Source organism: Gossypium hirsutum, chromosome A13 (genome assembly GCF_007990345.1).
Source record: "Gossypium hirsutum isolate 1008001.06 chromosome A13, Gossypium_hirsutum_v2.1, whole genome shotgun sequence".
Lineage (NCBI taxonomy): Eukaryota > Viridiplantae > Streptophyta > Magnoliopsida > Malvales > Malvaceae > Gossypium > Gossypium hirsutum.
In genome coordinates, this window is record NC_053436.1 from 6026447 (window position 1) to 6045670 (window position 19224).

Sequence of the window (19224 nt, forward strand, 5' to 3'; positions counted from 1 at the left end):
GCCTTCTCCGTCTTTTAGAAATGGCTATTGAACCAAACTAATAAAATCTGTGCACATCCAATAAATCTGCCTTCGCCCGCTCTTCGGCATGCATTCAAAGATCTGAAAGTTTCAGCTAATATTGTAGGAACAGGTGTGATCCTTTTACCAAGCTGGTCAAATAAATTGGTAACTGCTTCGTCTATATGCCTTAAAGCTTTAGGGAAAACCACCAACCCATAAACACTCAAAGCAAAGACGTCTACTCTTCTCTTCATATCAGGATGCGTCAGAATCAGCTCTCTCAAACTTATCCAAGGGATACACTTCCCATCACCCTTCTGTTGGACTCGAGCCACAACTCACTACTCACTTATCCCGGTAATATTCATCAATCTCTTGACGAAAGTTGAGACATTGACGATTCTAGAATAAATCTTGTCAGTTTGAAATTTCAGACATCGCAGCAAAGCCGTATATTCTTCTATAGTAGGTGTTAAATCCACCTTTCCGAAAGTAAAATAGTTGTAAGCAGAATTCCAGAATTGAGCCACGGCTCAGAACAAATGCTTATCTACCTTAATATCAAGAAGATATGACATATCATCACAATTATGATAGAATAAAGGCTTCATCTCACCATCCCAATGACTCCATATCTCTTTCAGCTACCTAAAATCATTTTATGCCACACTAATACGGGTAAAGTCCCATAACTCCGATGTATACCCCTCCGCCAAACTGTCACCCTTCTCTAATTGTGTATTCTCTGACCATTTCTGGGTAAACGCATTATATTCCACTTTATCAGAGAATTCGCTCTCCATGGTAAAACTTTCTATTAGTAACCGAACCGTAAATCCACACATCCTTTTATGAAGAAAATAATATGCAATCACTATTTAAGAAAAAAATAAAAATAAAAAACAAGTCAGAATCATGTATATAAAATAAAAATCAAAGCAATCAAGCACCTACTTCGGCAACCACTGAGTCTCGGTGTAGTTCTACCTAAGGCAGGCTCCTAAGGCGTACTATATGTGGGTTGGTTCTAGAGTAAAGGTACCTGAACCCGCAGATTCCTTGATCCTCACCCATTATAGACTCATACGGACCAAGTTCAGTTCAGGGGAATACATTTCCCTATGGCCATGCAGAGGTGACAACCTCACAAAGACATAGGTACGGATGTATTCCGGAAGCGATCCCCTAGCCCCTGCGGAGGTGAAAACCTCACGAAGGCATAGTTTCTCACTCCTACTTAAGAGGTGCGACCCCAACGGTCATGCAATATGGTGCGAAAGCATATCAAAAGTAAATTCAACAAGGACACAGAAGATGCAATGCGAAGATCGTGGATTTTTAGAAAAACAAACTTCAAATTTCGACAAGACGATAGAAAATAATCAATTTACAGCTCGACTCTTTTTATGGGTCCCCAGCGGAGTCGCCAAGCTGTCAAAACCATTTTTTTTTAAAAACGGAGATCGACTTTAAAACAAAAATGGAGTCGCCACCAATCCTTTTTGTGGTGTGATTGTGCCACCTTATAAAACATTTTGGTCTACGAATTTTGAGAAAATAGGCTCGGGAGTCAGTTACGTATGAGGAAGGATTAGCACCCCCAATACGCCCAAAATCGATACTTTATTGATTAATTTATGTCTTAATGTCGAAAATTAAAGATTTGAAAATATTTTAAAGTACGATCCTCCTTTTTGAAACATTTGAGTAAATTAAACGTGAGTTAAAGACCATCTCGCTTCAAGGTAAAACGTCACGTCTAGTACGGTAGGACATAACGTTTTTGACCCCCGATTATGAGCTTGTCTTTTATTTTAAAAAAAATTCGTGTACTTTATTCTTTTAAAAAAAAAGGATATTCAGATATTTAAATCAAACGTAAAGCCACAACCCAGTACGGTAGGGCATGATTTTTCGAATTTTTTAAATACAGAACACTGCCTCCCCTTTTCAAAACTTGGAGAAATTCAATAAGAAGGATATTTGAATATTTGGATCGAACAAAAACCGAAACCCAATATGATAGGGCACAATTTTTCGAAATTTCAAATATCGAAAATTGCCTTTGTTTAGGAGAAAATTTGGAGAATAAATCGATTAAGAAGGATATTCGAATACTTAAATCGAATAAAAAATGAAGCCCAGCACGGTAGGGCACGTTTTTTAAAATGATTAAAGTATAGAAAATTGCCCTTATTAAAAACTATTTGGGAATAAAATGTTGAATAAAATACTTAAATCGAATATAAAAAAAAACGAATCCAATACGGTAGGGCACGTTTTTTAAAACGATTAAGTATAGAAAATTGTCTTCATGTTAAAAACAAATTGAGAATACATTGTGGAATAAAAGAATTAAAATGATTAAAATTTGGGGAGGAAAAAAAATGATATGCAACATAACAATAATACAATTAATAACTCAATCAATATAAATATAAATAAATAAATATAGAGAAAATTAGCAACAGCAATAATAATGATAAAAATATAATAATATGATAAATATAGCAATAATAATATTAATAGTAAAATAAAAACATAATGATAAAATAATATATATTAATGACGATATTAAATATAATGATAAAAGTGAAAATTAAAATAATAACTATACTAAAATAACATAATAATATAGTATGTAAAAACAATTTGATAATTTTAAAAGAAATAATAGATATAATATAATAAATATAATAATGAGTAAAAGAATTATCATATTTAAATAATTAACCTTTAATAAAAATATAATGAATATATAATATTAAATAATTAATATAATAATATGAAATCAAAACTCAAATTAATTAGTTTTAATAGAAAAATAATAAAATGTAATAATAATAATAATATGCGTATAAAAGTAATATTAAATGACTAATAAAAAATGGTAAAAATAAATAGTAAAAATAATAGAAATAATAATAATATAATAGTGCGAATAACATTGAAAAGCATGTACAAGTGTAAAATAATAAACAAAAAAACAAAATAATAATAATGTGAATAATATAATAGGTGAATATAATATTTAAAAAAAAACTGAAAGTAATTAGAGCAGTAAAAGGCTTGGGATTTAATTATAATCAAAGCGAAACATGGGGTGCGAATTATACAATACAAAGAAATAACAAATCATGAACTGGGATCAAAGTAGACATGCGTGCAAAGGGGAAGGATCAGCAGCATAAATATTCCCTTCAAAGCACAAAGGACGGGTCCCATCCCTTCCAAACGACACTATTTTATTTGCTATTTAAAAAACTAAAGGGCCAAACAAGACAGAAAAGAAAAAAAATTGAACGGTAGTCTGCCATTTTTAAAAGAAACCATAGCCCTTTTATTTTTCTTTGCTGGGATTTGATGACCAAGAATCAAGCCACTGCCGGACCACCACCATTGCCGGTCACGGCATACAGTAACCGAAGTTTAAAATGATAAGTTCTTTTTATCTTTTTTATCCTCTTTAATAGATGAGCGAACAACAAAATGGTTAGTTTCGAAAACACAAAGGAAAAATAAATGAAAAAAAGAAGAAACAAACAACAACCTTGGTGGTTTTCGGTTTACCAGATCTGTTTTGCTCTCAATCGATGGTGTAGGCTTTCTGTTTGTCTGATCGGTGGTTATTTCCCTATATTCGAATGCTTGTATTTTGGTAAAATTCTTGCTCTTTAATTTTTAGATGCCACTATTTGTATCAAATCTGAGTTTTTATTGAATAATCCCCCCCAAAAAAAAACATTGTTACACTCTCATGGCTTTATAGCCTAAATTCTAACTGTTTCTGCCTCTTTTTGCTTAGGTGAAGGCAAAACGTGGGAATGGAGGCATGGAGGCAGAGAACGTGGGTAGTGAAAGCATGGAGGCAGTTGGAGGCTAGGGTTTTGGCTGAAAATGTTTTGGGGTTTGTGGGCTAGGGTTAAGTATTTAGGCTTCAAAATTGGGTCTGTTGTTATTTTTTATTTTTTATTGTTGAATTCTATTTTGGACTTAGTTTTGTACTTTATGTAATTTGGGTCAGGCAAAAAATGGGTTTTACAGCCATAAAGAAATTCACTAGCCTCGGGAGATCTTTGTTAATGGTCCTTGGTTGAGAATATGGAATAGCTCCCTTCTGTCGGAAGTCAAGGATTTTCTTTGGCGTGGCTTGAAAGTATTTATTCCTTGCATATATTGTGCTCTTGTGTCTTCCGTGTGGTCAAATTGAGTCTCTCAACCATGTTTTATTTATATGCCCACTTGCAGTCCAAGTTTGGCAGCGAGGTAATATTGATTTATCCAGTGTTAATGAGACCGAGTTATTGATTTATCTGCTGAATATTGCGGATTATGACAAGTTCGAAACAAGGGCAGCTGCTCACATCGTCTAATTTGCGTTGTCTAACAAGCAGGACTGGAAGGTTTCAAAATGGCGTTTGCGTAGAGTTCAAGCACCTATTATGGCAGACCAGAATGTTCATGGAACTAATGCTGTTGTTATGGCAGTAGTAGCATTCGCTACAACAGTGCCTAAATATTTCTCCATGGGTTTTCTCCGAAGAGAGTCATGAAATGTGCTACATTTTTAAAAGTTGGAATCGAACCCTTATGACTACATAATTAATAGACGAAATGAACAACCTCCACACCCCCACCAAATAGCTATTCATAGCTCTTTATTACTTAAAAAGAAAAAAAAAAGACTTACTTTATAAATAATTATTGTTACCATACAAATTGCTTTAAGTCAACGTCTTTGGCTTTACAAATACATTAATGATTGGATTTCCATTTAAAACATAAGAAACGACAGTGAGTGAGGCCGATGAACATGACATGAAATTTCCTAACCATTGCCATGCATTTGTTAAATCAAAACCAGTAGACCAATAGGTCCTTTTTTTTAAAAGTCCAAACCACTCAACCCCTACCCTTTCAATACATAATTTTCCTTTCTGCAACCTGACCGAATGTGAAAAGCTCGGAACTCGGAGGTTCTCCGGCGGCCGCCACTTGCTACTTGGCTGCGCCACTGATACTTCGCAACCATGGCCAACAACAGCCACCAGAGGAAAAAGAAGAGAAGCAAAACAAGCAAAAGACACAAGCAGCAAGAACCAGCTGGACCAAGACGTTTCTCTGAGTTTGGGAAGTTTGCCAATGGTTTGTCTCCTTGATTCTAACTATACCTTTTGTTTTATAGAAAAGAGTTCCATAGGCTTCCATACAGGGTCGAAGTCAAAAAGTTTTGGAATTCAAAATCAAATTATAAATTTTTTATAAGTCAAATATGTAATTTCATCATTATATTAACTAGTAATTTTATAATTTTTAGAGGGAATAAACTATAATTCCACCATTTTTGGAAGCAAACTATCATAAACCCATTGTCTACAACAACAATGATACCAGATAAGCTAAAACTTGAGAGATAACATCTCGATTATATTTCTTTTATCAAAGGGCAAATCATGACGCAAACTTTGTTATTGTTCATCTTCTAGACTTGCTTACAAAGGGCTACATCCATGATCAAACCCTGAATATCTCCACCCGCAGTTGTAATGGAGTGGTATGTTGTGCAACTTTAATCTATGATTTGATATTTCAATCCATTGTTTATTGAAACTATCTTGGTCGTTTCATATTGACCCAAATTTTCTTTAGTGATATCGAAATAGTTAATAAAGATTTCTTGTTAATCAAATAATAGATTCGAGTATGATTGGTTTGTAGCTTTATTTGTGGAGTGATTTTTATCATTTTTTAATCATGGACATAAGTTAGAAGGGTCAAACACGTTGAATACTCTCTAGTTAGTACGGTTAGCTATGTGTTGATCTCGTATGGATTACGTGTTCACTCACAAATTTCCCAACAAACGTTTGCAGATCATAACTTAAAGGGCTTCTAGACAGGGAAGGCGATCGACCGCAAACGTTGGAGCACAGTATAAGTATAAAAATGCTGCAGTTGAAGTGAACTTTGATACAAAATCAAGTGTGCGTTGTTTATCATTAACTTACGTGCTTATGAGTTTTCAGATTTTATGAAACTGATATCAATTCTAAGCATTTTTTAATGACAGATTGCAACAACACTCTCCTTTGGGGGAGAGATTTTGCCATCCACGAATGTCAATGCTTCGTTGAGATTACCCGAGTACGGTTCCAGCCAGGTACGATAGGGACTAATGAGTTAACCAGAAAGCTTCGGGCCATTTTCAATACGATTTTTGACTGCAAAATTATGTTGGTTTTCATTTTTTTTGTTATCAGCTCAACCTCAAATTCCAGCAATCCTTTAGAAATGCTACTTTATCCATCTCTGTTGGCCTAAACCAATCCCCTGACATATTGCTTTCAGCAACTATTGGCACTTCAAGCATTGCATTCGGCATTGAGTCGAAGTATAAGACCACTTCTCGTAGTTTCGGTCGGTTGGATGCAGGCATTTCCGTCACTAACCCGAGTCGTGACGCTTCAATCATACTGTATGTTTGCCTGACATAACATTTGCTAAACTTTACTTGTGGAAACTTCAGTGCTTCAGTCTTTGACATATAATTTTCAGTGCCGAAAAGGGTGACCTTCTAAGACTAGCATATGCGCATCGTTTCGGCCAGTCGAGGAAGATTTCCGCCGTTGCGGAGGTCACTAGGAGGTTATCCAACAACAAGAATTCCCTTGCTGTCGGAGTGTCGTGCATTGCGGATAAACTAACAACAGTGAAAGCAACGCTAAACAACCGGGGAAAGCTTCAAGCCCTCCTTGTTCAAAAAATCAAACCGAACTCGAGTCTGAATATTTCGGCCGAATTCAATATGAAAGCTTTAGACAAGATCCCCAGAATAGGATTGGCTCTTGCCCTCAGGCTGTGACATAGGTCTATTAGAGCATCAATAATTCCATTATACAGTTTTTTTTTTCTAATATAATCTGTAAGGGTGAGGAAACAATGATTAAACCGAAATCTGGTACTAAGAAACAACCTCAGACATGCACTAACTATTGTTTTCGGAGGATCGGAAATTTTGGGTTCAATATTATGATCCTAGCATATTATAATTTCATGAAGGTTAAATTCTATAAAAAGTCCTTGTACTTTGTGTTTTTGGAGGATTTAATACATCTACTATAATTTATCATTTCTAACTCTTTATTCTTCCAAAGGTATATTTTTAATTTTAAGATCAACATTTTTTTTCCATTAATTAGGTCAAATAATTTGAATTATAGTAATTTAAAAAAAAACATATGTTCATGCATAGACTTGTGCCTAGCCCGAAAGCCTACCCGAAAAGTGAGAGGGTTTAAATAAACATATAAGCCTGAAAAATGAGTTTGGAAAAAATGGGCTCGAGCCCATCCCGAATATGCAAAAAAAATATTGTTGTTTCATTTTTCATTGTTTTCTTTTTTTTTATTGTTTTGTTGTTATTTTCTTGTTATTTTTTCACTATTTTGTTACCATTTCATTATTATGTTGTTACTATTTTGGTGTTATTATTTGGATATTGTATAACTCTTGTTTTTATTATTTTAGAGGTATTTGCTTGTTAAGTTGCACTTATCTTAGTGTTATTTAAGTATACATATTTTTTAAAATTTATTTTCAATTTGTTAGGAAATATTTATTTCAATATTTTTAGTATTTTTGATGTATTATGTATTATTTTTTTAAATTATATAAAAATAATAATATTAAAAAAATTAATACAGTCAGACCGAGCCCGAATTTTAACAATTTTATCCAAATCAGGCTTGGTCAAAATTTTAGGCCCATTTTTCAGACCCAAACCTAGAAAATGAACCTAAAATTTTGATTGGATCCAACTTAAACCCGGCTCAACCCATAAATACCTCTAGATTGATTCATAATATGTATATATCACGTGATCACATATGTAAATAAAACAAGCCAATTATTTGAGAAGGCTACTCAAAACTGAAGATACACGTTTGAAGTAGTAGGGGGACTTCATCCACCTAAAGTATGTAATATAAAGACCTCTAGAATGACTTTTCATGAGGTTGTCTTTGTTCAAATTAAGGATTAATCTTTCTTTTAAGGGTTATTTATATAAAGGTTAATTTTTTAAAAATGATTATATAAAAGTTAATCTCTTACAAGACTGCTCAAAAAAGGCTTTTTATGTGGTTTATCTCGTCTAATTAAAAAGGTTTAAGTGAAATTAGACTTATTTAAAACTAAATACATGACAATTGAATCAGATATTACTTTAAAAGAAAAGAAAAAAGCAAAACATAATTTGAAACTTATGACCCTTTTGGATGGGCGGTGCGTTTATTTGTGGTTAGTGTAAAAATAGTGGTGACTGTGAGATTAAATACTATAGCGTGAGACAAAAAGAAAGTTAAATGCATTACATTGGAGGTAAACGTCCATCTAAAGGAGGGCTTAATATAAGACATTTGAAAAACTCTTACTTGAACTCTTTAAAATATGTTTGACCCTAATTTGATCGTTTTGAAGATTTTGACTTCCATCTAAGTACTTTTGTAAAGGTTTGACCCTAATACAAAGGTTGTACCTCAATTTGAGCTTTTAGCCATTCAAGTACTTTAAAACAAAATCTATTGCAACAAAAGGGAGCCAACATAATTAACAATATTTTAGATAATTGTTAGGGGGCTAAATAGCAATATTACAAAATTTTGAGGGACTGAAGTGTTCATGGACTGCGTTAGGTTAAGCATTATATTAACACACTATTTTTTTTCAATTCGGCCCGAAGTGCGGGCCTAAAATTTTCTTTAAGTTCACTCATATTTGTAAATGGTTAATCCAAACCCATTTTTGGATAGTTGCCCATATTATTTTTTTTAACTTTTTAAAAATATATTATATTATTTTTAACTTAAAATTTAATAATTATATATTTTTATTTATTACGATTTTATATATAGGTAACTTATATTTTTTTAATGTTTACAATAAAGTATTATACATAAGTATAGATTTAAGTTTTATTTGTGTTATAAATTATGTAATATATAAAATTAACATAATATAATATAGGATAAACTACAAAAATAGTCACTTTTGTTTGCCTCATGTTACATTTTAGTCACTTATGTTTGAAATGTTATGTTTTAGTCACTTATGTTATTATTTTGTTACGAAGTGATCACTTTTCCATTAAGTTTCGTTATCTCCCTAACGGTAATCTTACGTGGCAGTCCAACTAGACTTTAAATTCATCCGGCTAATACATACTTCATCCGGCTAAATTATACATTTGATTTACAATTATAATTACGTTCTTCAACCGGGGGAAGGATGACTATCCTTTGTAATATACATCAATGAAACTTTTAATATCGTACAGTTGTTATTAATACTCGGATTTATAACAAGCCATATGGAATGTTTAGTTCTGTTTTATTTTAATAACACATGAACGATGTTGACATTAATATTTAAGGCAAACTCGTGGATTATATAGTCAATGAAAGTTGGTAATACTGTAAAGTTATTTTTAATACTCGGTTTTATAACAAGCAAACACCTAGAACAAGAACGTCTAAAATTCGCCCTCAACGTTTGCACATTTTTGCATGTAAGTCTTTATACAATTTACATTCGTAAACCGGAGGACGTATGGGTATATCTGTTAATACATACTTCATCCAGCTAAATTATGCATTTGATTTACTATTATAATTACGTTCTTCAACCGGGGGAAAGATGACTATCCTTTGTAATATACGTTAATGAAACTTTTTAATATTGTACAATTGTTATTAATACTGAGATTTATAACAAGTCATACGGTAAGTTCATCCTCACACTAATATATATATAGATAAACTAAAATATATATCTTGTAGAGCAAACTTATAAAGTAAAATTTTCATAAATTATGCGTAAGGTACTCATGGTAAAGACAACCACATGTGAAATTAAAATTGATTACTATCATTTTGCAGACCAAATCAGCAGCCACTTGAAGTAAAAAAAATGTATAAATACACGATCAAAATAATGCCGTGCCTGTTTATTTCTTTCTCTCCTTTTTACAATGCCAATTGAGTGAAAATAATTGTTAACTACGAGACAAAAGATTCTGATTTTTCTAGCATGAAATTGCTCATATTATTTGGTAATTAATTTCAAATTTACATGTCTGTTTCATATTTTATTTACACCCATGATTTTATCCTCGTCCTCTTCAACCTTGTTAGCTTCTTCTAACCAGCTCTTAGTAGGAGTGGATTGACAACGCATAAGCAAAAAAGCATTTGTAGGTGGGACTATAGTAGCTTGATCATCAACATGATCGAGGGAGCATTTACGAGAAATCACAATTTTTAATATGAATCTACAAGCCTGAGAAGATTGCATATTTCAAAAACTTAATATCAATCAACATGATTTTGTCGCATGTCTAAAAGAACATTGAAATAAATAACTTATGGAATAGAGGTAAATTTGAGCAGAATATGACCAATTCTCAAAGAAAATTAAGGTGCACATAGCATAGAAGGGGAGACGCAGGGATCATAGTGTAGCTAATAAGGATGAATCAGACTAAAGCATTAAAATGATTTGTGAAACAAATTAGACACAAGGGATATACAATTCAGATATAAAACCTAACTAAATCTATAGCATAGATCTTATGTCTCAATGGAAGCAGTGAAACTGAGCCAAGACACTACTAAAACAATCGAGTTTTGACACCCTTTAGACTATTTCATGCAGAAAAGAAATGCCTCATTGTAATCACTTACTTATCTGGACATGCTTTGTGCATCCTTCTCCAAACAAAACTCCTAACATTTGCAATCATGTTTACCAACTAGTTTGATGCAAAAACAGTAACAAGCTGATTTCAAGGACTGCAATCTCCTAATCATATATTTCATGTTGAGCTCCATGTTGGGAATATCTTGAAAGTTAGATTACTAGGAAGAACAAAGATACAAACGTTGGACAAAAGAATTGAGTGGAACCAACCTGACATAATTAAACAAATTGTTAGAAATTTCAGACTATTCTAAATAACACAATATCAGAAAGCAACAAAGAAATAAGGCAAAGAGCAATAGTATGTAACTGTAAAAATTCAAAAACATACTTGATGATGTCTCCAAAACAACTCTCTATGATTGATACAATTGAAGCAAGGAACTTGATGTTTGACTTGATGCTTGAAGTCTCTGCTGCATATTTTGTTATACTTGATTGGGTTGCTTTTACAAACCTAAATGTTGTTACAACTGAGTAGACTGTGATTGCATCTAAGGCATCAGTTGCTGCTACTGTTGTGGCTGCTGAGATGTCTATCCTCTATTCATTAATAAGAAAGATTTTCATTTTTTGAATGAAGTATACAACTTGAATCCATTTTATATCAACAACAACGATAGTACAAATGATAGAGTGATAGATTACGAGTTTCCATACAAGATTCCGCATATATAAGAAAGGATGACTATCCTTTGTAATATACGTCAATGAAACTTTTTAATATCCTATAGTTGTTATTATACTCGGATTTACAACAAGCCATATGAAATGTTTAGTTTTCTTTTATTTTAATAACACGTGAACGATGTCGACATTAGTATTTAAGGCAATGAAAGTTGGCAATATTGCAAAGTTGGTTTTAATACACAATTTTAATATCGTATAATTTTTTTTAATACTCAGTTTTATAACAAGCAAACACCCAGAACAAGAAACTCCAAAATTTGCCCTCAATGTTTGCACATTTTAGCATGTAAGTCCTTATACAATTTATATTTTTTGGAACCCGGAGGACATTTGAGTATATCTATTAATACATACTTCATCCGGCTAAATTATGAATTGGACTTACTATAATAATTACGTTTGACTATCCTTTGACTATACATCATTGAAACTTTGTAATATCGTACAGTTGTTATTAATACTCGGATTTATAACATACCATATGGAATGTTTAGTTCTGTTTTATTTCAATAACACATGAAAGATGTCGACATTAATATTTAAGGCAGACTCGTGGATTATATAGTCAATGAAAGTTGGTAATGTTTAATCCCTCAACGTTTGTATATTTTTGCATGTAGGTCTTTATACAATTTACATACATAAACCTCAGGACGAATGGTTATAACTGTTAATACGTACTTCATCCGGCTAAATTATATATTTGATTTACTATTCTGATTATGTTCTTCAACTGGGGGAAGGATGACTATCCTTTGCAATATACGTCAATGAAAGTTTTTAATATCGTAGAGTTGTTATTAATACTCAAATTTACAATAAGCCATATGGAATGTTCAGTTTTGTTTTATTTTAATAACACATAAACGATGTCGACATTAATATTTAAGGCAATGAAAGTTGGAAATATCACAAAGTTGTTTTTAATACTCGGTTTTATAATAAGCAAACGCCCGGAACAAGAAACTTCAAAATTTGCCCTCAACGTTAATTTGCACATTTTTGCATATAAGTCCTTATAGAATTAACTTCTGTAACCCAGAGGGCGTATGATTAGATCTGTTAATAGGTACTTCATCTGGCTGAATTATGCATTTGGTTTAGTTATGTTCTTCAACCGGAAGAAAGATGACTATCCTTTGTAATATACGTTAATGAAACTTTTTAATATCATATAGTTGTTATTAATACTCGGATTTACGGTAAGCTCGTGGATTGCATACGTCAATGAAAGTTGATAATATCATAAAAACTATCTAATTGTTTATCCAAAAGAAGTTAGCATTATCCAAATGAAGTTATGGAATTAATTATTGTGGTTTGTTATTTGTCATTCAAGTAAATCAGTCATACTAATTACAAATCAGTCATTCAAAGATTTAGTTAATTTAATTCAGAATTCAGTTTTCTCTAGCTTCTTTCTCCCATCACAGACCTATTTAGTCTTTGGTCTGGTTGAATCAATGAAGGATTCTAGAAAGTGGGTTAAATCTCTTTTTTCCTGCCACTCACGGAACAGGGGTTCATCCTCCAGAAGTCTTCTTCCAACGATTTCACTTAACACTAAACCGACAGCAGCAATTGTGCATGTTTTAGTTGCAATCCAATGAGGAGTGTTGAAAGGTAACCACAATGCAACAGCATGCAAGTGACCAAGCAGTCCAGCAGTAGCACGCAAATGTCCATTATGTAATCCGGATGAAATACCTTTTTTGTAATAGTTGACTTCTGTTAGTTTGGTTGCAATCCTTTTATGTTATGATAGGTTAGAATTAATCATGTTCTTAGATGATTTAGTAGTCATTTAGGCTGTCTTTAAGCTGATTTAACAGCTTGGATACTTGCACAAGCAAGTTTTATGTTGAAAATTGGCCTACCATGCTACTGTGATATTTTTGGTTAAAGTGCATGCAGCGCATGAAGCTGCTGTAATATCTCCGAATGAAATACGTGCTAGCAATTGTGCATGCCACAGCACGAATGCTTACTATAACAGCAAGGTTGTTTAGTTACTTTGTTAAGTTACTTAGTTCAAAATGAACTAAGTTGGTATTATTTTAATATTTTTAGGTGCTGATTAACATAATCAGCTTTTGTGCAAGTTAACTTTTTATAGTCCCAATGTTGACTAGTTTAGGTGGCTTGTTTGTGTGTACAAGCAATGTTTTTAATGTTACTAGGCTGCTTCTGGTAGGTAGCAATAACTGATGTAGTTGGCTATAAATGTATTGTTTTTCTTATTGAAAAATTAAGCATACCAGATTGCTTCATTGCTGCACGTTTGTGAGCAAGTAAATTTTTCTTGCTTCCTCGTTCCGTGTCCTATATTTCCTCATCTGCTCTATTTTCTTTCTTGTTGCTGTAAAAAATCCCAACATTTTAATAATCCCAATGCTAATTAGTGAGGTTAGTTGAATTTTTTGTGATGATTTTGATTATAAATGTATTATTTTTCTAGTTGAAAATAGAGCAAAATGAGCTATCAACCATAAGCTCTCTTGCTGCACATTTGTGTTGTTCTGTGTTCTCTGTTTTTTTTGCTGCTGTTAAAAACCCAACTAATTCAGAATTCAGTTTTCTCCAGCCTCTTTCTCCTATCAACCACCTCTTTGGTCTTTGGTCTAGTTGAATTAATGAAGGATTGTAGAAAGTGGGTTAAATCTCTTTTTTGCTGCCACTCCCAGAACAGGGGGTCATCCTCTAGAAGTCTCCTTCCAACGATTTCAATTAACACTAAACTGACAGTAGCAATAATACATCCAACTGCAAAAGATTTCAGATCTGTTCAATATAGTTGGGTTTCTTCTATAAGAATTCAAGCTGCTGTAAGAATTCAAGCTGTTATTCGTGGCTATTTTGTAAGTTTTAATACTCTTTAGCTCTTTCACTTGTTGTCTAAGAATTCAAACAGCTCAAATGAAATTCAGTTTTAGCTTTTTGATTCATTGAACTTAGTCTAAATTCTGCACCTACATTAGTTGTCAAATGAAACAGTAAGTTACTTAGTAACAATTTATTTGTAGGTGTTAGGATTTCGACCCGATTAAGCAACGAACAAGAAAATAGCAGAATAAATTGAAAAATTGAATACACAAATTTAACGTGGAAAAACCCCTCCAAAGAAGATAAAAAACCACGGGCAAAGATAATTTTACTATAATGGCAAAAGAACGAAGAGTACAAAAGATGGAGATAAAAACTAAAACCCGAAAGCCAAAAAACAAAGAACCCACAAAACGTAAACACAAAATTCTCTAAATGTGTTATGAGTTTTAATCTCTAATGGGTATATTTTCTAAGGTTGTAAAAGAGCCTATTTATAGGCTAAATTCATAGATCAAATAATAATAAAATAATCTAAACTAATCAGTGTTTGATTGAAACAAGTAAACAGAGTTTAACTGAAAGATTATTTTTCAAATTTGACTGAAAATAAGAGTCATATTTAACAGTAGGCAAGAAAGGCTCTTTGGGCTTTAAAAGCAGTTGTGAGGGTTCAAGCCTTATTTCATGGTGGACACATGAGGGAAAAGGCTAACAAGGTGTTCAGGTGCATAGAAGCTATGATTAATATTCGGATTATTCATAATAATATAAAAAAGGTACTACCTATCACCACTGGGATGCATGTTGGCAAAATGAAGTCTAAGTTTCAGTCTAGAACTGAAAAGTGTAGCAATAGCAGACCAAACTACATGAAATTAACGAAGTCTACCACGGCAAAACAAATAGTTCGTAGTCATTATTGTAAGTTGTAACTGCTGCTAGTTCTAATCAAGGGCATATGATTAATTTATAAAAAATTCTTTTAATATTTGGTTCTAATATAAATATATTATTAAAAATATATATTTAGAACTTGTTTGAAATATTCTTTTTGGCCTTTAGTTACCCAAAGTTAAAAAAATGAGAAGAAAGAAATTGAAAAGAGACCGAGAGAGAGAATCGGTAAAGAAATGGAGGAGATTTGGAATACACGTGATATATCTGTTAATACGTACTTCATCCAGTAAAATTATGCATTTGATTTACTATTGTAATTATGTTCTTCAACTGGGGGAAGGATTAAACAAAATACGTTAATTGAAGGAAATGTAAATCAATCAATCTATCCAGACTGGTTCAGTGTTAAGTGAAATCGTTGGAAGAAGACTTCTGGAGGATGACCCCCTGTTCTGGGAGTGGCAGGAAAAAAGATATTTAACCCACTTTCTAGAATCCTTTATTGATTCAACCAGACCAAAGACTAAAGAGGTCTGTGATGGGAGAAAGAGGCTGGAGAAAACTGAATTCTGAATTAAATTAACTAAATCTTTGAATGACTGATTTGTAATTAGTATGACTAATTTGCTTGAATGACAAATAACAAACCATAACAATTAATTCCATAACTTCATTTGGATAACGCTAAGTTGGTTTGGATAATGCTAACTTCTTTTGGATAAACAATTAGATAGTTTTTATGATATTACCAACTTTCATTGACGTATGTAATCCATGAGTTTGCCATAAATCCGAGTATTAATAACAACTATACGATATTAAAAAGTTTCATTGATGTATATTACAAAGGATAGTCATCCTTCCCCCGGTTGAAGAACATAACTAAATCAAATGCATAATTTAGTCGGATGAAATACCTATTAACAGATCTAATCATACGTCCTCCGGGTTACAAAAGTAAATTCTATAAGGACTTACATGCAAAAATGTGCAAACGTTGAGGGCAAATTTTAGAGTTTCTTGTTCCGGGTGTTTGCTTGTTATAAAACCGAGTATTAAAAACAACTTTGTGATATTGCCAACTTTCATTGCCATAAATATTAATGTCGACATCGTTCATGTGTTATTAAAATAAAACAAAACTGAACATTCCATATGGCTTGTTGTAAATTCGAGTATTAATAACAACTCTACGATATTAAAAACTTTCATTGACGTATATTGCAAAGGCTAGTCATCCTTCCCTTGGTTAAAGAACAAAATTAGAATAGTAAATCAAATGCATAATTTAGCCGGATGAAGTACATATTAACAGTTATTCCCATTCGTTCTAAGGGTTACGTATGTAAATTGTATAAGGACTTACATGCAAAAATATCCAAATGTAGAGGGATTAAACATTACCAACTTTCATTGACTATATAATCCACGAGTTTGCCTTAAATATTAAAGTCGACATCTTTCATGTGTTATTGAAATAAAACAGAACTAAACATTCCATATGGTATGTTATAAATTCGATTATTAATAACAACTGTACGATATTACAAAGTTTCAATGATGTATATTCAAAGGATTGTCAAACGTAATTATTATAGTAAATTGAGTGCATAATTTAGCCAGATGAAATATGTATTAATAGATATACTCAAATGTCCTCTGGGTTCCAAAAAATGTAAATTGTATAAGGACTTACATGCTAAAATGTGCAAACATTGAGGGCAAATTTTGGAGTTTCTTGTTCCGGGTGTTTGCTTGTTATAAAACCGAGTATTAAAAACAACTATACGATATTAAAACTGTGTATTAAAACCAACTTTGCAATATTGCCAACTTTTATTGCCTTAAATATTAATGTTGACATCGTTCACGTGTTATTAAAATAAAAGAGAACTGAACATTTCATATGGCTTGTTGTAAATCCGAGTATACTAATAACTATACGATATTAAAAAGTTTCATTGACGTATATTACAAAGGATAGTCATCTTTTCTTGTATATGCGAAATCTTGTATGAAAACTCGTAATCTATCACTCTATCGTTTGTACTATCGTTGTTGTTGATATAAAATGGATTCAAGTTGTATACTTTATTCAAAAAATGAAAATCTTTCTTATTAATGAATATGAGGACTGACATCCTAGCAGCCACAACAACAGCAGCAACTGATGTCTTAGATGCAATCACAGCCTACTCAGTTGTAGCAACAGTTAAGTTTGCAAAAGAAGCCCAATCAAGTACAACAAAATATGCAGCGGAGACTTTAAGCATCAGGTTAAACATCAAGTTCCTTGCTTCAATTGTATCAATCATAGAGAGTTGTTCTGGAGACATCATCAAGTATGTTTTTAAATTTTTACAGTTACATACTGTTGCTCTTTGCCTTATTTCTTTGTTGCTTTCTGATATTGTGTTATTTAGAATAGTCTGAAATTTCTAACAATTTGTTTGATTATGTCAGGTTGGTTCGACTCAATTCCTTTGTCCAACGTTTATATCTTTATTCTTCCTAGTAATCTAACTTTCAAGATATTCCCAACATGGAGCTCAACATGAAATATATGATTAGGAGATTGCAGTCCTCGAAATCAACTTGTTACTGTTTTTACATCAAACTAGATGGTAAACATGATTGCAAATGTTAGGAGTTTTGTTTGGAGAATGATGCACAAAGCATGTCTAGATAAGCAAGTGATTACAGCGAGGCATTTCTTTTCTGCATGAAATGGTCTAAAGGGTGTCAAAACTCGATTGTTTTAGTGGTGTCTTGGTTCAGTTTCACTACTTCCGTTGAGACATGAGATTTGTGCTATAGATTTAGCTAAGTTTTATATCTGAATTGTACATCCCTTGTGTCTAATTTGTTCCACAAATAATTTTAATGCTTTAGTCTAATTCATCCTTATTAGCTACATTATGATCCCTGCGTCTCCCCTTCTATGCTATGTGCACCTTAATTTTCTTTGAGAATTGGTCATATTCTGCTCAAATTTACCTCTATTCCATAAGTTATTTATTTCAATGTTCTTTTAGACATGCGACAAAATCATGTTTATTGATATTAAGTTTTTGAAATATGCAATCTTCTCAGGCTTGCAAATTCATATTAAGAATTGTGATTTCTCGTAAATGCTCCCTCGATCATGTTGATGATCAAGCTACTGTAGTCCCACCTAAAAATCAGATAAGAGCTGGTTAGAAGAAGCTAACAGGGTCGAAGAGGACGAGGATGAAATCATGGGTGCAAATAAAATATGAAACAGACATGTAAATTTGAAATTAATTACCAAATAATATGAGCAATTTCATGCTAGAAAAATCAGAATCTTTTGTCTCGTAGTTAATAATTATTTTCACTCAATTGGCATTGTAAAAATGAGAGAAAGAAATAAACAGGCACTGCATTACTTTGATCGTGTATTTATATATATTTTTTTACTTCAAGTGGTTGTTGATTTGGTCTGCAAAATGAAAGTAATCAATTTTAATTTTACATGTGGTTGTCTTTACCATGAATACCTTACGCATAATTTGTGAAAATTTTACTTTATAAGTTTGCTCCACAAGATATATATATTAGTGTGAGGATGAACATTCCATGTGGCTTGTTATAAATCCGAGTATTAATAACAATTGTACAATATTAAAAAGTTTCATTAACGTATATTACAAAAGATAGTCATCTTTCCCCCGGTTGAAGAACGTAATTATAATAGTAAATCAAATACATAATTTAGCCGGATGAAGTATGTATTAACAGATATACCCATACGTCCTCCGGGTTACGAATGTAAATTGTATAATGACTTACATGCAAAAATGTGCAAACGTTGAGGGCGAATTTTAGACGTTCTTGTCCAGGTGTTTGCTTGTTATAAAACCGAGTATTAAAAACAACTTTACAATATTACCAACTTTCATTGACTATATAATCCATGAGTTTGCCTTAAATATTAATGTCGACATCGTTCATGTGTTATTAAAATAAAACAGAACTAAACATTCCATATGGCTTGTTATAAATCCTAGTATTAATAACAACTGTACGATA

At 32.3% G+C, this 19224-nt stretch overlaps 1 protein-coding gene across 1 annotated transcript; it reads left to right on the forward strand.

Annotated features, from left to right (window-relative positions):
• The first annotated feature begins 5033 nt into the window (after positions 1-5033).
• Positions 5034-7132, forward strand: LOC121203560 (mitochondrial outer membrane protein porin 2). Its single transcript, XM_041084714.1, has 5 exons — positions 5034-5137; positions 5891-5987; positions 6074-6163; positions 6264-6478; positions 6559-7132. Exons 1-5 carry the CDS (start codon positions 5034-5036, stop codon positions 6863-6865), a joined length of 813 nt encoding a protein of 270 aa, XP_040940648.1. The 3' UTR covers positions 6866-7132.
• Positions 7133-19224: the final 12092 nt, after the last annotated feature.